Here is a 19,972-nt window from a genome sequence, read left to right on the forward strand (position 1 = left end):
GGATTAGCAATGTCTACCTAAGCTAAATAACTAATGATCGAAAAACACAAATCAAAAATGAAAATCTCTGGACAACAATTTTTTTACAGAGGCATATCAAGGCACCAGGACACTGGTTGAAGATTTTGAAATCTTGCATCAGGTTTTAAGAGCCCTGCATGATGTCCTACGTAATCAACATCTCAAATGACTTGGTTTTGGTTTCCTGGACCTCTGCCTTGTGCGCCAAGAGCATACAAGCATGAAGATAAGCATAAGCAGTCGTCCCTATGGTTAGAAATTGGGATCTCTAGTTGGCAGAGGTAAGTACACTTGTCAAACTAGGGACTCTTATTTCTAGTCAGGGTAAGGGAGTTACACTCCTAAAATAACCCCTGCTCACCCCCTTGGTAGCTTGGCATGAGCAGCCAGGCTTATCTCAGAAGCAGCGTGTAAAGCATTTGCACATAACTAACAATAATACAGTGACAGCACTACAAAAGGACACCACACCATTTTAGAAAAATATCCAATATTTGTATATATCCAAAACAAGACCAAAACGATAAAAATCCAACATACAGTACTTTAAAAATATTTACTATGCAAGCTATCCTTAAAATTGCAGAAATGCCTCAAAAATATGGTTTGTATGAGATGGTAGCTCCATCCAGGGCTACTGCGATGCTGAAAAAAACAGAGTCTAATAGTTCCAGCCAACCGAGTTGGTATGGGCCAGCGAAAGCGTGGACAGACCCGGTAACAGTACCTTCTCGTTGTGCCTGGCTCGTTGGTGCGAGCCAGCCAAGGCAACTATCGCAGTTGCATTGCAAAATGGAAGAGGTGCAGGGTGCGGTGCCCTTTCAATGCGGTGGAGGCAGTGCTCTGTGAAAACCGTCCAGATGGCGTCCGTGAGACCAAAGCTTATGGTTCAGGACGATGCAGTGCTAAATACGGTGAAGGCAGGTTGTGGTGCAAGCGACATAGCCGATCAGCAGGAAGTGGCATCGGTCAGCCCAGATTGCTGTGTGGGACGAGGTGGTGGGTCGTGAAACTTATGAGCTGTGCCCCCAGCCACGATGCAGTCACGGGTGTCGAAGTCAGCAGCAGCGACAGTGTCGGTGAGAACAGGATAGCTGAGTGAAGCAAGGCGGTGCGGTGCCCCCAGTTCACAGTGCAAGCAGCTGCTCAATGGTGGCGGTGTTGGTCGTCGTTGACGGAGAGACCAGATTTGCTGTGCAAGATGCGGGTGGTGCCTTCTGCGGTGCCGTCAGGACACATAGCCAACAATGGAGTCAGGTGCTCTTCCCTTCTCTGTGGCAACTGAAACAGCAGTCTTAGAGGCGGCACCCAGAGGTTGGTGAAGTCTTTCAAGTCCCTGAGACTTCAGGACAGGAGGAAAGCTCTATTTCAAGGCATTGGAGATACTCAGCACAAGTAAAGAAAGTTCAGTCCAGTCCTTTCACTGCCCAAGGCAGAAGCAGCAACTGCAGGCCAACCCAACAAAGCAACAACACAGCAAAGGGGCAGTACTCCTGGCAGCTCTTCCAGATCTTTTTCTTTGCAGGTTTTGTGATTCCATCTAGTTCTAAAATGTTGGGGTCTGGGCCCAAATATTTATACTCAAAATCCCTTTGTTCTGTCAGTCAGAGAGTGTCTGTGCTTTGTCCAAATGAGTTCTGTCCTCTCTGGCTCAGCTTCCTGGCAGGAGGTGGAGACAGCATTGTGGAAGGCAGACCAGCCCCATTCAGAAGAAAGGAACTCTCCTCCCCCTACTCTAAATGCAGCTCAGGTCTTTTCAGCCCACCCCTGACTCATCCAGACTTTCTGGACCCACTGCACATCCCCAGCCCCTGTCACTCCAAAGCCAGACAGACAATACACATCCTATCAGAAGCACACTGGATGGCTATGCAAGAAAATACCTACTTTCTAAATGTGGTATTTTCAAACACAGAATGTAGAAATCACCCTCAATAAAAAGATGCATTTTAACATTTTGAGTTCAGGCATTCTAAACGTTATCTTCCTACCTTGTTCCCATGGGTAGTTATGTTATATGATGTTAAAAGCAAACTCCCCATTCTATCCCATGGGAGCAGGTAGCCTTCCAATAGTGTATGGGCATGCCACACACACCAGGGCATGTCCTACCTTTCCCATACACTGCACCCGGGGCCTACCTTAGGGGCGACTAACATGTAAGAAAAGGGAAGGTTAGGGGCTGGCAAGTGGGTGCAATTGGTAAGTCAACATGGCAGTACCAGACTGTACACAGGCTCTCCAAAGGCAGGCCTGAGTTACCTTTTCAGGGCTCCTCAGGTGGGTGGCACAAGCAGTGCTGCAGACCCTGCAGACCCAATAGTAGCATTTGATTTACAGGCCCTGGCACACTCAGTGCACTTTACTAGGGGTCTACCAGTAAATCAAATATGCCAATCATGGAAACACCAATCCATAAGAACAATATACAACAGGAGCAATTGCACTTTAACACTGAGCAGCAGTGAGAAAGCGCGCAGAGACACTAAACCAACAAAACCAGAGTCAAAACCAGGAGGTCAGAAAGCAAAAAAAACTGGGGAACATGCCAAAAGATGCCAAGTCTAACACCTATATATCGAGGAGCAGGCTGAATGTGAGTGACATAGTTGGATAGCTGCGTAAATGTGAAGTGTGACATGAGTTTGATTCAGAATCTGTTTGAATATAGATGTTTATTGTTGTTGACATGCCTGGCCCAGGATTCACTGAAACAGACAGACCACACTGTGGTTTAGAGGTGTATAAGGCAGAGGATACTCCTTCTTCGAGATGATAATCTGTCTTAACAATGAGGTAACACCCTCCCCCCCCCCCCTCCCAGTCATGGATAATTGACACTCACAGCTGCACTGCCCACATTAATCTGATCTTTATGTAGCTAACTTCATGACTACATGATATACTGTAATCCTGCTGATTTTACATCAATGGTAGTTTTGCAACTAACAGTGTTTGTGCACTGAAATGTGACCCACTTCTTCTAATTGTGTACTTTTCTTTTACCTAAATGTGTTGCCACTTTCCATTGCCAATGCACCTAAGAACATTTTGGTACCAACATCTGAATGTGCGTTTGAGCCAAAAAGGTCCTATTGAATTGACATCCAAATATGATTTGACACCTAAAACTGGTTTTATACCAGAATATGTTTTTACACTAATTGAATTTCTACAGTACTATTGAAGCTGCAACTAGGGTGACTTTTCACATTCGTAATGATGTTGCAGCAATTATGAATTTTCACTAATACATGGTTTTTGTTCTAAGAGGAGGGGATCCCAGTTTAGTAGATTATGGCATTGTTTTTCATTTTATAATTTATTTGTATAATCCTTATGTTCTTTTCGTTTTGTTTCTCATGTTTTTGCCTCTCCAGATGACTTTTCGATTCTATGAAAAGAAGGAACATGCGTCACTGTATCGGAAATACATGATCCGTGAGCCTAGTGAGGTGCAGGAGCTTATCCTCTCCTACCTAGAAAAGAAGGTAAGAGGAACATGGGTTTGTGTGAGCGCATTACCATTCACATTTAGATGAAACAATAAACTAAAGCTATATATCTTGAATTGATAATATTGCATTGAATAATGTACATGTAACTTGTTGATTAAAAAGTTATTCCAGGGTGCTAAAAATGTTGCTGGTATTTTTAGAAGGGTTTGACAGTCTTACAAACAAGTTAAGTGTCAACATTCAGTTAAAATAGCCCAGGAACATTGTCTATACAGAAAACAATTCTGCATTGAAATAAACTTCCCGGAAATTGAAATATTCTGGACAGATATCTCAAATCTATTTGAATGTCTATTCCAAGAGATTTGCAGGCTTCAACAAATCCCAACGTTTGACCAGAAGAACATTTTACAGGAGCTTTTTGAGGATAGCATCAATGTAAAAAAATGTAAAACTAAATAAATGAAGAAACACAGGGGTAGAGGACAGAAAAGAATGGAGAGCTCTGTCCCTCCATCTGCAGTTATTCCAAGTGAACATATATTTAAAAGAATAATGCATCCCTCAAGCAGCAACCACAATCCTTGCCAGGGTGAAGTCACAAGCAAATCTAAATTAAATTGCGCTTAAACCTCTGGTAGCTTGGCACAAAAGCAGTATGGCTAAATTTAGAGGCAATGTGTAAAGTATTTATGCAGCACTTCAAACAGTCATATTTTGAAACACAACACAAGGTTTAAGTGAAAATAATGGCTAAAAGTACAAAGCTCCAACTGTGGTTATCTGGTTGTGCGGGACTGGGACAAAGTCACAAGTTCAGGTCGACTGCGATGAAGCTTGTGCCGGCTCCTGGGACCCAGTTAGGTCTCATGAACAAGAGTATCTTAAATCCTGGTTGTGGAGCAATGCGAAGTCCTGCATTGAGGATGTGTCGGGCAGAGTGAATCCTAGGAGCTGTTAGACTGCGATGTGGAGTCCAGCGTTATCGGTGAAGATGCGGCTGATGAGGTGCTTGCATTGCAAAGGCCTGTACTGGGCATCAGCAGTTCCTGAAAGACTGCAGGTGGCAATACAAAGTCCTGTGCTGAGGAATACATCACACATTGGTCCTGTTGTGGAATTTGGTGAGATGATGCTTTTTGCTGCGGCTCTGGGAGACGATGCATTGTGATGCATTGGTTTTACTGGGATCACAGTTGGGCTAGCATAGCACGTCCAGGCCCACTTCGAAGTGTCCATGGCATGGGTGACACCACTTGGGAGGGTCGGACTCACAGCTGGCAGAGTCCAGGTGCTGTGCTCAAGATGAAGGAAGCCTGTTCTATCTCTGAGTCTTCTGATCAAGAGGCCAGCCAACTAGCCCTTGGATTCAACCCATATCTGTGATTGGGGGTAAGTGTCGGAAACATTTCATCACTCTGACCATCATTTCCTCGTTTTTGCTTGGTTTGCCCTAAGTTGGCAGGGTATGCCCATATGTGGGTCCCTTCCTTACTTTGCCACTGGATTCAAGCTAGCCTGGCTGATGAGGGGTAATACCCCAAAACCTGTCCCAAGATGCTTGTTTTCAGTTTAGGGAAGATCTGTCTTGGCAGTTCGGGCTGGACCAGGGTCAAGACTGATTTGCATATGGGTGGGTCTGAACTGGGGTGGTGAAGTGAGCTAAAAAACAATGATGTATTCAACCCAGATCTGTGGCTTGGGGTGAGTGTCTGAAAGGTTTCAGCGCTCGGTCCATCATCTCTTTGTGTTTGCTTGGGACGAGATAATGCCAAAAGCAGCATTTTCAGGATTGTGACTAGAAGTGGGCATTTAATTACAATTCTGAACTTAAAAGTACATGTCTAACTTTCTAAATACACTGCACTCTGCCCTCCAGGCTGTTCAGGGTTAACTCCAGGGGTGACTTATATCTATAGAAAAAGGTAGGCTTGGGCCTGGCAAAAACTTTTGACGGGTAAAAAATGCAGTTCAGTACTGAACACACAAGCTACAATGGCAGGCCTGAGACATGTTTTAAAGGGCTACCTAGGTGGGTGGCAAATTATTGTGGCTGGTCTACTAGTATTGTTGCATGGGTTCTGCTCAGGACAGAACTATGCTTGGGACAAGAAATCATCAGTATACAGGGGACTGGGTCACCATACCACATCTGTATTTATGAGCCCAAGTCTGACTTATAGCTTGCCCTCCTAACCTTTCCAGTGGGACAAGTGATTTGGTACCCCAGAATGCAACACTTCTGATCCTCTCAGGGATCGCTGTAACAGGACACTCCCCTTTGTTCTCCCACTTGTAGTTGTCCACAATAAGATAGAAAGGAGACACAAAGGAAGTTTATAATCCTTATTTAAACTATTGTGTTCTAATTAAATGCAATAAGTGTGACACAATTAGAAAACAAATACATGTCAATAATGTCATTAGCATGGTTACTAAACCATATACAATGAAAAGCCCTGTCATGTTAACTGACAGATTTACCGGAACCCACCCCTGCTATTAAAGCTAAGTGGTCATAGATTCTAAATCTCTGGGAGTAGTAGCGGACCCTGTACTGGTGGACCATGTACCTTAGCATGCATAGATGGATGTGCTGCATCACAGCTGATGCAACATTCTTGTCTCATGGCCTTCGTTCTGTGTGTGTGTGTTTTTCAGAGCCCCTGTCCCCAGTTATATGACGAAATATGGGTATTCACAACAGCAGCTGCATTCTTCTGTTATGTCTTGGTGCTAGTGTCTGACCAGAGAGAATAACAAGGGGCAATGTTCTTTGACCATGCCTAGGCCATTCAGACTAAATCCCAGGAAAATAATAAAATATGTGCTGGTTCTACATGTTCTACATGTTCTACATGTGCAGCTTCTACAGTGCCCAGAATTCAACAATGGCGTCTCTCCCAGTAGCTCTCTGCCTCTCTTCCTGGTGAACTAACCTCCTACTAATGAATGCTATAGGTTGTTCAAGGACCTCCTCATTTAACTGTGGTAATATTGCCTCCATGCCATCCTCTGAGGCATCCGTTTGCACATTAAAGTTCTGGGAAAAGTCTAGCCCATTAAGTACTGGGGTGTACAGATGGCCTGTTTGAGGGAGTCAAAGGTTTTCTGACAGACTTCTGTCTAGGTAAACTTCCTTGGTCGCTTCTTCGAAGGCAGTTGAGTAAGGGGGGCAACAATGGTGCCATGCCCCTTGACAAACCTCCAGTCATATCCAATAAGGCCCAGGAATGCCATCACTTCTTACAATATTTTGGGGGCTACCAGCCTTGATGGTTTCTATCTTGGCATGGAAGGGCTACACCTTACCCCACCCACAAGTTGTACCAAACACCCCACAGACCATGGCATATTTTGAGCTGGTGCTTTCCGGTGCTGGGCACTGGTACCTAATTATCAACACCACCACATATGACAGTCTGCTACATGGTGGCGATGTTTGTCTAAACTAGATAGGAACACAACAACAGTAGTTTATTAATTCAATTTGCTTTAAAAATTACTAATACCTGCTGTCCAAACCATTGTTAAAGCTTTGGGAGCTGAAATAGTCTGAATTGTCACACTTGGAGGGCGTGAAGGGTGGTAGTTGTGTTGGTCCTCTCACTAGTGGCCCTGGCAGGTACAATAGGTAGTGCAAGCTGCAGTGGCCTGGCACATATTTTCTTTACAAATTAAGCACTGCCACAGACCGCTGCCTTATCTGGCAGTCACTGACCTTGACAGTAAGAGCTGCCTGCTGCACAGCCTAAACCAAAGGAAATGATGGACGGAGTGTTGAACATTGCAAGCACTCACCCCCAGTCAACTGATCTGGGTTTAATCCATCACCGTTCTTTAGCCCACTCTGCCACCCCAGTTCAGACATGGCCATATGCAAATCAGTCTGACCCTGTGCCTCATGGGAACAGTCCAGCCCGAACTACCAAGCCATGTCTTCCCTGGACTGGAAACAAGCTTCCTAGGACCGGTTTCTGGCATTTCAGCCGTCTTCAGCCAGGCTTGCTTGAATCCAGTGGCAAAGTGAGCAAGGGACTCACGTCTGAGCATACCCTGCCAACTTATGGCGAACAAAGAAAAAACCAAAGGAAATGATGGACGGAGTGTTGAACATTGCAAGCACTCACCCCCAGTCAACTGATCTGGCCTCGCGAGGAAGCCAGTTCAGCGCTTTCAGGTGTGGAGAAATGTGATCGAATTTCCTTGTGCCGGTAAGTAGTCTGGCGGATGCATTGAGACAGGCTTTTAAATGTGCCAGGGAGATCTTGGGTAAACCCGAGAGGGTAGAATAGCCATATTCCAGTCTAGAGATGACTAGTGCTTGGACTGCCATTTTTAGGTCGGGAGCGTCAAGGAAGTGTTTCAGTTTCCATAGGTAACTCAGGTGGAATCTGGCTGATTTGGCCATCGAGTTGATGTGGTCCCGCATGAAGTTGCAGTCAAGGGTTATTCCCAGTGATTTGGCCGAGTCCACAATGGTCGGTGGGCAATTTAAGGCTGTGATGGCCTTAATCCATATCTGAATCTCAGGGTTGGTTTTAGGAGGGGAAATTTGGAGAAATTCTGTTTTCTTTGCATTGAGTTTGAGTTGATTGGAGGCGAGCCATTGGACGGTCAGCTTCAGGGCCTCATTCAGGGAGAGAATCTCCTCGAGGGATGAGATTTTGATGTAGATCTGAGTGTTGTCAGCAAAGTGAGTGGCTCTTCAACAACGCATCTCCTACTTTAGTGCCGTCAGTCATCGAAGCCTTCCCTGAGTGTATGACTAGACAACAATACATTAACTATGACTCCCTCTGATCTTGGATGTCACATAATCTCCCTGCTCCTCGCATTTCATTCTCAATGTCAACACGGCTCCCTCCAAAGGTACTCTTTTCAGAGGCCCACAGCGAACCCCACTCCATTGTGAAACTTTTTGATTTGCCCTGGTCAACTGCGACCAGATGTCCCAGTTGGTGCTTTATGACTCTGCAATTTCATTTAATTTTTAAAAATTCATAACTTCTACTTTTACTTGTTGGAGTCTTGTAACTTCAGTCTTGATTTATTCATAACATTATTCTCTATTTTCCTTGCCTGAGTCATTTTTGGGGTATTTTCATTATGCTGTGTCAGTGTGTGCTGCACAAATACATTACACACTGTCTCTCTATATAAGCCTGGCTGCTCTGTGTCAAGCAGCCAGAGGGTGGGGACAGGTTATCTTTTAGTGTATATCTAGCGTCCCCCGACTAAAGTGGTGGATTTTACTTGGACAGGGTGCATAACCCACCCAACTAGAGACCCCATTTCTAACAAGGAAGAAAAACAAAATATTCGGAGAGATCCTCCAGAAAGGGAAAGTTTTGAACAATGCCCCACCCAGCCAAATGTTTATGTTGATTAATCAATACTTTGACTTCCCTGCTTAGGCGATAGAAGTCAACAATTTGCCTCAGTTACAATTGTCTGTTCTATGCACCTCTGAGCCTATTTGTACCCCTCTGTCACCATCATCTTGGGTTACTGTTTTTGCCTATGTAGAATCTTCTCCTTCTGCAGACCCCATCTGTGAGGCTCCCACCCTTAGCTTTTTCAGAGATGCACCCCAGTATGCCGATAGCACCATAAACAAGGTGATGTGGTCCATTGTGCCCCCAAGTCAGACTTCTGTCCCCAAACTAGGAAAACATCTGCCCACAAGGAGGACTAGCAACAGAGCTCACTGACAACTGATAATGCTAAGAGCCAGGCCTCAGGCCACCTACTGTCAGGTGGAGCCTCCAATATGGGGCATTGGGAAGGCCTTACCTCCAACATTGGTGCTGGAAATGAGCTCCGCACTTGCCTCTGAGGTTTCTCAGGTCTCGTAGGTGTCTCAGAGTTTGGAGCTACATCCTCAGATGATAGAAAATCTCTTTCCTCTTTCACTCACGCCATCTCAGGAGTGGTATCCTAAGACTGGCGTTGCAGCCCAGGATCTGTGCTAGGTTCTGTAGCCATCAAAAATAATGTTCAGCAAAAAGGCCAGACATTGTTAGGTAATCTTGCAGAAAAGCAATATTTCAAAATAGGTGGGAGTGGGTCAGAGGCAAAAAGCTCACCATACAGGGCAGTTGGGAGTAGCAGTGGCAGCAGAACAGACCACATATGACGGGCAGCAGGTTATATGGTAAATCCTGGGACGATAATGGGCAAGAGGGAAGGGTTATGCACAAATTGCCATGGTGGGCAGAAGGGAAGGGGTAGGAGATAGCCTGAGACAGCAGAGGACAGAGGCAAGGGGACAGGAGCAGGGGCAGCAAACTGGCCTCACAGGACAGGCAACAGGAGCAATGGCAGAACAAAACACCTAGCAAGTCAGGCAGAAGAGGCATTAGGGCAGTGGCAGCACAAAGGGCCCTGAATGGCAAAAGGAAGTAGAAGCATAAAGGGCCATGGAGGGCAGGAGAGTTGGGGGTAGATCATTGGACTTGGATAATTTATGAAAGGTGGACAGGGGCGGGAATCTGTCCAAGCTGTGCAAATGGAAGGACAGTGGCAGCAAAACAGACAATGCAGGGCAGGGAGGAAGAGGGGCAGGGGTAGCTCTGTCGTGTTTTTCCTACATGGCCCATTGTCGTTTTCTCTATGTTAGCCTACTAATGCACATTGTAGGCAGCTTTCGCACATGTTTTTGTATTTTATTCTTTTTCTGGGATTTAGTCTGAATAACCATTGTCCCTTGTTATTCTCTCTGGTCAGACACTAACATCCAGACATATTAGAAGAATGCAGCTGCTGTTTGAATAAACATATCTTGTTGTTTGTTTGTTCATAAACTTGATTCAGGTGTATAAACAATACAGCCATAAAAGTGCATTGCTAGAATCACAAATATGCATATATGCATACATAAAATAAGATCCATATTGTGTATAAAATATTATATAAAAAGGAGTGGTTAAAACACATCTAAAAATAAACTATACAGATGATCTGATAGGTGGATACTACAAATCACTGATATAAGCATATTAAAGTCCAACCTTTCATAGACCTTTTAGTCCATCACCATTAGCTATGTGGTATGCTTTCCTAATTATAATAACATTCGTTATAAATAGTGCAACATTGTAAAACACATGTGGGCCACCTAGTGACACCCAAAAATTCAGTGCATTTTTATACGTTCGAATATTCTGTGATTTGAACATAGGTTTTCAGAAAACGGGTCCTCAAATTCTGGTACAGTTTACAGAATAATAAAAAGTGTAGAGAGTGTTGTTTACTGTGGCCATCACAAGGGCACAAATTTGCATCAGAGGAGCACAACCTCATATGTGGGAAAGCGACGAGGTGATGCACAATACTACATCTCAACCTTGTCAGCACAAAGGGATGTTGTATGATATTTACGTATGCAAATGATGGTAAGCCCCCACTTCCTTGTCCAGGCTGTTGTAAAATATCACTAGTGATTGTTCCCCTCGTCCAGATCACGTTTGGCGAGCCTATATTGGAAAAAACTAATTTTGATCCTATTCTTGCTAAGTGATGTAAACTGGGTGATACAAGACCAAGCGGACATGTTACACAATTCGCCAAAAATGAAACTAATGTATAATAGCAACAGTATATTTAGGGCTTTATCCAAAGTTATACAAACAAGAGTTATGTTTCTAGTAAAGCTACCCTCATTCTTGGCCCACAGTTATATCCATAAAAACAAAGGTTTAACCTGAAGGATAGCCTCTATAAATTGCAAGTTAACCTCGTTATGGACTATGGTCTTTGCTGCACAAGGTGGCAAATATAGAAACCTTTTAAAAAATGTATCTTTCTCAATTCTGCAAGTCATGAATATTGGCTTAGTCCCACAAACCGGCTCCATAAGTAACTGCTGTCACGCCCTTAGATTTATAAATAGCCACCATTTCCTTGTTTGGGCGGCTACCAAGTTTTGATGCAAACTTGAAGATTTCCTGTGAGACCTTGCCCATTTTGGCTCTGGTATTTAATACTTGCTGGGTCCATGAGCCATTGCCTGCAAACAATATTCCCAGATAACACAAGGATTTCACTGAAACAATTGGGGTTCTATAAATCAAAAAAGTTTACATGGTTTGCGTATATGACCACAGACCATAGTGAATGTTTTGATTTTGTTAATAACCATTTTCCTTGAAGTCATAAATTCGCCAAATGCATTAATCAGTTTCTGCAGGCCTACTGGTAGTCCAGCTAGGAGTACAGCGTTATCTGCATAAAGCAGTACTGGTATTGAAAATCCTCCAGCCTTAGAGGCATCGGTCTGCATCGACTTAAGATGACTATCCATTCCATTATTAAAGAGTGCAAAAAGTAATAGAGCCAAAACACACCCCTGACAGATGCCACGCCCTACTTTAAATGGTGGTGTGCATTCTCCTTGGGGGCCCAAATGTACCTGTCTCCCTATCTTTTCATAGAGGTGTGAGAGAAACCCCACAATTGGTCTAGGCTCACCCAGGGAAATCAACACTACCCACAATAGATTAGGTTCGACCAGATCAAAAGAACTGCTCAGATCAGCAACACATAAATATAGATTACCCGTCTTAGACCTTGTGTATTTACCAATTAAAAGCTCCAGGTTAATGCATTGTGAAACCTTACCCATCTCATTTCTGAAGCCGTACTGAGCTGGGGACAGGATTGAGTTTTCTTGTACCCATTCCTCCAACCTTACCAATAGTACTCGATTCATGACCATTGATGAGGAGTCTAAAAGTGAAATTGGGCGATAATTTAGGGGACCTGCTTTGTCCCCCTTCTTGTATATAGGTATAATTGTCCATGTCTCCCATGAAGGCAGCATACTATCTGTCGATGCTACGTTACAGACCCTGGTCAGGATAGGCGCTAAAAGTTCGGGAGCAGATTTACGTACATCAACTGGCACCCCATGCCGTCCAGGGGCCCACCCCCATTTGCTAATTTGAATAGCAAGCTTGACTTCATTGAGGGAAATTTCTAGGTTTTCTAATTTCCATTCCACTCCTATCCTCCATTTAGGCCTAACTACATCCTCACTATGATCTTTAAAAATGTCTGAAAAATGTGCCACCCGACAATCACAGAGGACAAGATGCATCATTTTATAAGAATGGGACATTCACTGTGTCCCAGAATAGCTTGGTGTTTTTATTCTCTGCCACACTAGTAAGGTTGTCCCATGCTTCATTCTGGAGTGATTTTATCCTATTATCCCTGGCCTGTATATATTGGAAACACAGAGTTTTAATTGTCAGGGCAGGTTTTAGCAACCAGAGTGTTTTGGTGTAAGTGGTATCAAACCATCCTTTTTCTTCTTCCCTGCCCTAATGGGGTGGCGAGTAAGTAGTAGATTCATGGCGCTGGTGATTTGGCTAAAATTTTTAACTATCAAATTAGGAACAATATCCTCCTGGAGACAGTAATCAATTTACCCAATATTTGTTCTAAAATTGTTTGCAACACCTTCCCATTTATTTCTAATACCCTTTGGTCTGCTTGTAGTGATGCTGTTTACAGCCATGAAAATATTGTGCCTCTTACTCCAAATATATAGTGATATTGTGGTCAAGTTATGGTCACTTAGGGGTGCCACTGTGGTGGTGGACGTACCGCATCAAACATTTGCTGATGCTGGTATCAGCAAATGGTGAACAATGGTTCTGCTACACGGTTTATCAGAAAACCTTTCTTATTTAGTACCCACCGGTGGGGTATTCTCACTCAATGAAAAAGAAAACAAAATTGACTCTCCAAACTCATCAAGTAGGTATGAAACAAACCAGTACCAAATAATGAAATGTGATTAACTCGCATATATTAAATTATACAAGGCATGACATATAAACACACAGAGGACTATTTAGATATTATTACACAGAAAAACTAAATAAAATTACAATATGTGAATACAAAAAATTATACACATAAATCACAATACAATTGAATCAACAAACATTATTTACATATAACACAATCAATTACATCAACGTCACAATCATGTGAGATCGTCCTAACTTAAATATAAAAACTTAATTAATGGATCTTAAGTTTAATTGGACTATAACGTTTGATTTTCATACACGTCGACATTTCGACCCCTTAAAGAAGTGTGAAAATGGTAACCATCAGGTCTTCATCAGGACTCGGGACCAAATTGTGTGATGCTGTGTTCCTCAAATTGAGCAGCCTCTCTTGGAAGATCTTCTTTTGTTATAAAATGTTGAAGGGGAGGGGCACAGTGTACTCCCTACGAGTTCTACATCGTCCGGCGTTGAGGAGTCAAACTAATAAATTAAGTGACATTATGCCAACAAACAGAGCCCGTCACCTCCGTTACCAAAGAAAATTCTAAAATCCTACCTCCGGCTGCTATGCTCGGAGATTAAAAAGAAGAAATCCCTGATTAGATTGTGTACAGAATAAATTGTGTCCAACAGACACCGATCACTCTTGTGTCCCAAAATGAGTCAGGTGCAGAGTTGCTGCTTTGACCGCTCCGGCATCTCCGCTCTGAGTCTCATTTAGCTACTTGTTGCTGCCTTGACCACTCCGGCAACTCCACTCGGAGTTTCATGTAGCTACATGTTTTTAAGCACCTCCTGGTGTGCTGGCAAGTCGGCAGCATAGAACCGCAAAGGAAACTGGGGGTTGTAGTTTCCTACCCCCCTCCGGTGCAACTGCAAAATGGGCTCCCCGTCATATCTTGATATGTAACTGAGGACAGGGGTTCTGAAAAATCAGACTGACAGAGAGAAGGTTCTGAGACAAGAGCGCTGTGTCAGCCAAGATGTTGAATATCCATCTGTGTATGGGGTCCGCCATTCTTCCTAGAGATCCATATTCTATAAACTTCTGGATTTTGTATTGGGGGACGGTTTTCGGCAGGTCTGTCAGATAACATGACAGGGCTCTTTATTGTATATTGTTCACTAACTATGTTGGGAGCAAAGTAAAAATCTTCTTAGGCAGGGAAGAAGCACATTTTAGTGGGTACTGCCAACATCACAATGGGGCTGCCCCGGTGAGCACTCAGAGACACTCACCAATAAGCAGAATGTCTAATCAAAAAATTATACCAAATTTGACTAACAGATTTAACTTTACTTGGAAAGCTTGTTTAAATTATTTTGAAAATTTGGCTTTTAGAGCTTTGCATTGGAAATATATTTATATCTGGACAGTTGGTCCCGTGGTACTGTAAGTTAAGACAAATTTGAGAGTTCTAATTGGCTGAGAGGGCTTTTTTCCCATTGAATGTTTAAGTCTCATGAGACTGGTTCAGTCTCATGAGACTGTTACTGTCTCACAGAACCAAGCGAGATGTTTGGCTGGCTATGGGATGAACAGAATGCTGCGGCCACCATTGAAAGACATAGTTAACGTGTTTCTAAAGCTAAACGAAAATAACATATAAAGAGACATTATAGCGGTACTCCGATCTCCTGGCACTTCTGCAGTACCAAGAGGGGCCTCCCTGGCTCAAAAGTTAAACAAAATGTTTTTATGCCACAGGTACTCCTGTGTAACCCAGCAAGAACCCATGTGAAGTAGTACTGGCCTCCCACAAGAGTTGGTGTACCCCAAGACAGCACAAGATTCAATAAGTGAAGTTTGTGTGGTTTTGCTATACCGCAGGTGAGGATACCATAGTATCGTTAAACAATCGTAAAAAGAACAAAAGAAACGTGAGTGGTGGCCCTTTGGAGTTTGGATACCTGCTTTATAGCTTACAAACCTAACAACAACTTGCATCCCCACCATGCACTGCTTATGAGCTCACATATTACATCACTCATAAAATGTTAAATTACAACATTTATGTACTAATGGCAGCTCAAATGAAAATGTGCATGACATCACTGATTACTTCATAGATTACATCATCCAATGGATATGAAAGTTTGCTAGAAGCTTTTGAGGCTTGATGGTATTCAGCAAGGTACGCATAGATCCATTTGAAGATATTGTCTTCACTTTTACTCATCAGCTAATTGTAAGGCATTCACTACCAAACCCTAGGGCAATCCTCTTTAGAATGTAAAACCACTCTGCACATATTCTTGAAATGAGCAGAATGGTGTGCACTATTTAAACACAGCTTGCAATCATACTATGACATGAACCTTCTGTGAGTCACCCATAGATTCTACATTAAAAAAAAAATGTACCATGTCACAAAGTTGCCAGTGAATATTTGGAATAAAAATTCTCAAGTTAATATACAAATTGCCTATAGTACTTCTTGACAACTCTTTAACGTTGTTTAATGAAATCCAGATGAGAAATATGTCTTTCAAAGAGAAGGTTCAGTTTTTCTAGTATATGTTTGGTAAAAGGCCATTGAATTAGGGTACAATCTATTTGAAATGTACATCAGCAACACAAACTAGTTGAACTCAGTATCTACTTATATAATGCTCTTGAACTTTCACTGGTTGCTTAAGTGCCCATCACATATGATGTCACCAGTGATGAGATCAGGGATGCCATTGACGATGTCATGTGAGATATTATCAGTGATGTCACCATTGATGTCATTTAACATGTAATGTGTGAAGTAATTTGGAGATCATAGGTAGTGCATGGCTGGGGCACAGGTTATAGGTAGGTAAGTAAACTATAACTGGTGAATTTCTGTGTGTTTTTAATTTTTTAATGATATTTTTATCTGGCATTTTCACCTAACTATAATATCACTTTAATCTTCGTTTTTTTTCTTGAATTTCGAAGGGTATTTTGTAATATAAAGTAAGATATTAGTACCATACCTCCATATAATGTGGTGTATATATTAAGGACATCACAAGGAAAAGCCTGTCTCTAATAATCTTGCTGAAAACATTTTTCCAACAGAAGAATACCTATGAGCTTGCAGTCGATGTTGGCTGTGGAACAGGGGACAGCACTCGTTTCTTGGCTGCTCATTTTCAGAAGGTGGTTGGGATCGACATCAGTGAGGCTCAGATCCAAGAGGCCAAGAGTGTTGGCTCACCCTTGAATGTGTCCTACCGGTAGGTAAGCTTCAACTTTTACCAGATTTTCATAGCAGGTGCAGGTTGTTCAGTACATTTCAGAGTCATGTGACTCTAACATCACACAAACAGTCACATCTGCAAAGGAGGTGGAGCACAATAAAGACATTTCTTATAGTCCAAAAGTAGCATCAGAATAGCTTTTTGAAATCTATAAGAACATATCCCCTACAGTTTGAGAATTTTTCAAAAATATAATTTACCAATATGAGCATAAACTTAGAGGCTGTAAACAGAGGGAGTCTTCAAGGAGTACCATGAGGAATAGTGGCCAAAGATCTTTTAACGGCAGGAATGTTCGCAACTTTCACTAAAAGGTGCAGAAATAGGGTTCTCATATGGACAGTACATGGAAAAAGCTGTTTACAATGTTACCAGTAGTTTAACCATGGCCACACTGGTGATAAAAAAGCTGTCCAGTCTGTACTAAAATCTTTGGGCCCGATTCACAGAACCAACTTAAGACAAAATCCTAAACTTACTACTTTTGGTATTCACAGAAGTTAGGATTTTGTCCTAAATTTGACTTAAGACAAACTTAAGACAGACTTAAGACAAACTTAAGACAGACTTAAGACAGACTTAAGACAGACTTAAGACAGACTTAAGACAGACTTAAGACAGACTTAAGACAAACTTAAGACAAACTTAAGACAAAATCCTAACTTAAGTCTGTCTTAAGTCTGTCTTAAGTCTGTCTTAAGTTTGTCTTAAGTCTGTCTTAAGTCTGTCTTAAGTCTGTCTTAAGTTTGTCTTAAGTTTGTCTTAAGTTTATCTTAAGATAAATATACACAAAATCCTAACTTCTGTGAATACCAAAAGTAGTAAGTTTAGGATTTTGTCTTAAGTTAGTTCTGTGAATCGGGCCCATAGCCATTTGGCAGGGGGAACATGAAAATGAGGACAATTTTAAAGCTTTTTGAAATGTTATTTCCCATGTATTTCCCACTCCCTAACAATTTATACTTCAATAAGGTCTTCACTTTTCTCATAGGAGTGAATTGATTCAATGACTGTTTTGACGTGGTGGTTGTCAATTAATCCAAGTGAAGAATATTTAGAAATCATTCTGGATTACTTGTAAACTTAAAAAAAGTTTCCCAGTAAAATGTTCATATGCAAATGAAATGCTGTGTCATTGAACTGCACTACTTACCTGTACTCCATCCTTGCAACCATAATAGCAGTGTCTCATTGTGGGTTTCTGGTGAGAGTTTGTTTTGTGATAGGCAGGTCTCTGGCACTGGTGTTAGCCATAGGAATATTTTTAAATGTGTGGCTTTAGTGTCAATTTCTTTAGTTAGTGTGGAATTTTATGAAGACGTTTGAAACTGGTTATTTCTTTAGAATTCCAGTAGAATTAAGGTGGAATTGATAGCTCCAGTGGATAAAGTTTTTTTCTTCACTCTTAGTCTATAGATGCTGTATTAGGGCTGCTCAAGTCGGTGTTAAGGCCTTACCTGCAGAATAGGAAGTAAGGAACCAATATGAATTGCCTTCCCTAGAATGTGATAAGTCGGTACCATAGAGAAAAAAAGTTCCTCATTTATTAGGCCGAGGCTTGATATTCTGGGCATAGGTTCAAAGAATGGGCACGTGGTATCAGGTATAGGTGTCTAGGCACCACTAAAAAGATTCACACACTCAGTTTTCTGTCATCTACTTATTATGACGGTGCTGAAAGGTGTGGAGAACCACAAACTCCACAAAAGAAAGCATCAGCTAGCATAAATTCAATTAGTTCCCCAGCACACGTAAATCCAAGTCTTTAAGGTTTTTGCATTCTTAAACAAATCACCACACGTGTTGCGTCGCGTAAGGAGTGTAGTCCCACGACTTTCTCAAGGCTAAATTCTCCGTATTGTCAAGTCGAGTGCTGCACTCTGCTTTCCTGCACGCTTATGTGGCGGTGTCCACACCAGAACGAGTATTTTTCATAGCACACTGTGAAAGTGACGTGGTTCAAGATTACGAGAATTAGAAGTTTGTACGGACACCGTCGAAATAGACACCCTGTGTGGTCTGGAATTAGAACCACATATCAAGGTTTTGACAATACGGAGAATTTAGCCTTGAGAAAGTCGTGGGACTACACTCATTACGCGACGCAACACGTGTTGGCTGTTGAGAGCTATTATGAAGGCCTTTTAAATAAAAAGAAAGAAGAAGACGTGACTCACGATTCATTGATATATGTTGTTTGTGGTGATTTGTTTAAACATGCAAAAACCTTAAAGACTTGGATTTACATGTGCTGGGGAACTAATAGAATTCTGGGCATAGGTGTTTGACATGTGCTTGCCAATTTTTGCTTTAATCACTAAAATATGAAAACAGCATATTAAACTCTCAATATTTTTATATGTATAAATGTATATATGTAGACTTTGGGTGAGACTAATTATTTCTGATTTTATGACTGCCCGGACTTAGGACCTCCACTGTGAGTAAGTCTCATTACTTGGGTCTCACTCACTGTAAGCTGTGATAAAGTGAACTGGAAGTACTAACCAACAGTGTCTGCTTTTTAAAGTAAGGTCTGCTGCTACACAGATGTAGCATTAGGCTCTGGGTTGTTTTCAGGTGAACATGTTTGCACTAGCATGGACACACATGTAGGCTGAGTGAGTATGACTACCACTATCCTCGTTCAGTATCTCCGGGGACGTAGCGTGTTTCAGAAGGACTCTGTTAGAAATTGGGTTTCTGTCAAGCAGGAACCACAATCCGAATCTGGATAAGTAGAATACACAACCTAATTTAACCTGTGTTCACCCTCTGGTAGAGTGGCACAGAGCAGTCAAGCTTAACTTGAGAGACAATGTATAAAGTATTTGTGCATCACTTAAACAGTAAAACAGTCGAAACACCACTGAAGAATAATCCAAAGCAAGTTAGAAAAACAATAAAACCTAAGTTATGAATTTATAACAAATATTTTGAAATGCAGTGCTTTGAAACATAAAGTGGCTGTCGGGCTCTCTGATCCTGCTGGAGAGGGTCATATCAGAAAAGTCAGGCAAACTGCAATGAAGCTCAGTTTGGATACCAGAGCCATGTAGGACCTGCTGAAAATAGTGCCTTCTCGGACGATGTATCACTGTCGAGATCAATAGGATTGTAGGCGATGCATCAGTTCTGAGTCGCACAGTTGGGAGTTGCGTTGTTGTCGAACCCCTAGCGATGATATGTTCAGAGCAGCGGCAATGGCGATGCGTCAGCATTGAGGCGAGATGATTCAGTTCAGACTTGTTTAAAGAACGGTGATGTGTGGCTTTTCCAGAAAACACTTGGCATGGCACGATTCAGAGTTGGCAGAGTCCAGAGGATGTAGCAGGGTTGGGTGAAGTCTTTGATGTCCCCTTGAGTCACTTGTTTCTAAGGATGTAGAGCTGCAGGTCAAATCTTTCTCACTATCAGGCAAGGAGGGAATCAGGCATCAGGGCAGGCACAGCAGAA

At 42.3% G+C, this 19,972-nt stretch overlaps 1 protein-coding gene across 3 annotated transcripts in view; it reads left to right on the plus strand.

Moving 5' to 3' along the window:
• The window catches only part of LOC146809213 (uncharacterized), a 216,436-nt gene that overhangs the window by 18,238 nt on the left and 178,226 nt on the right, over nt 1–19,972 (plus strand). For all 3 annotated transcript variants that reach the window (XM_085616032.1, XM_085616035.1, XM_085616033.1), the window contains exons 2-3: nt 3,402–3,512; nt 16,335–16,492. In XM_085616032.1, the coding sequence (XP_085472158.1) occupies nt 3,402–3,512; nt 16,335–16,492 (269 nt within the window). The remainder of the gene's footprint in view (nt 1–3,401; nt 3,513–16,334; nt 16,493–19,972) is intronic.

Source organism: Triturus cristatus, chromosome 7 (genome assembly GCF_964204655.1).
Source record: "Triturus cristatus chromosome 7, aTriCri1.1, whole genome shotgun sequence".
Lineage (NCBI taxonomy): Eukaryota > Metazoa > Chordata > Amphibia > Caudata > Salamandridae > Triturus > Triturus cristatus.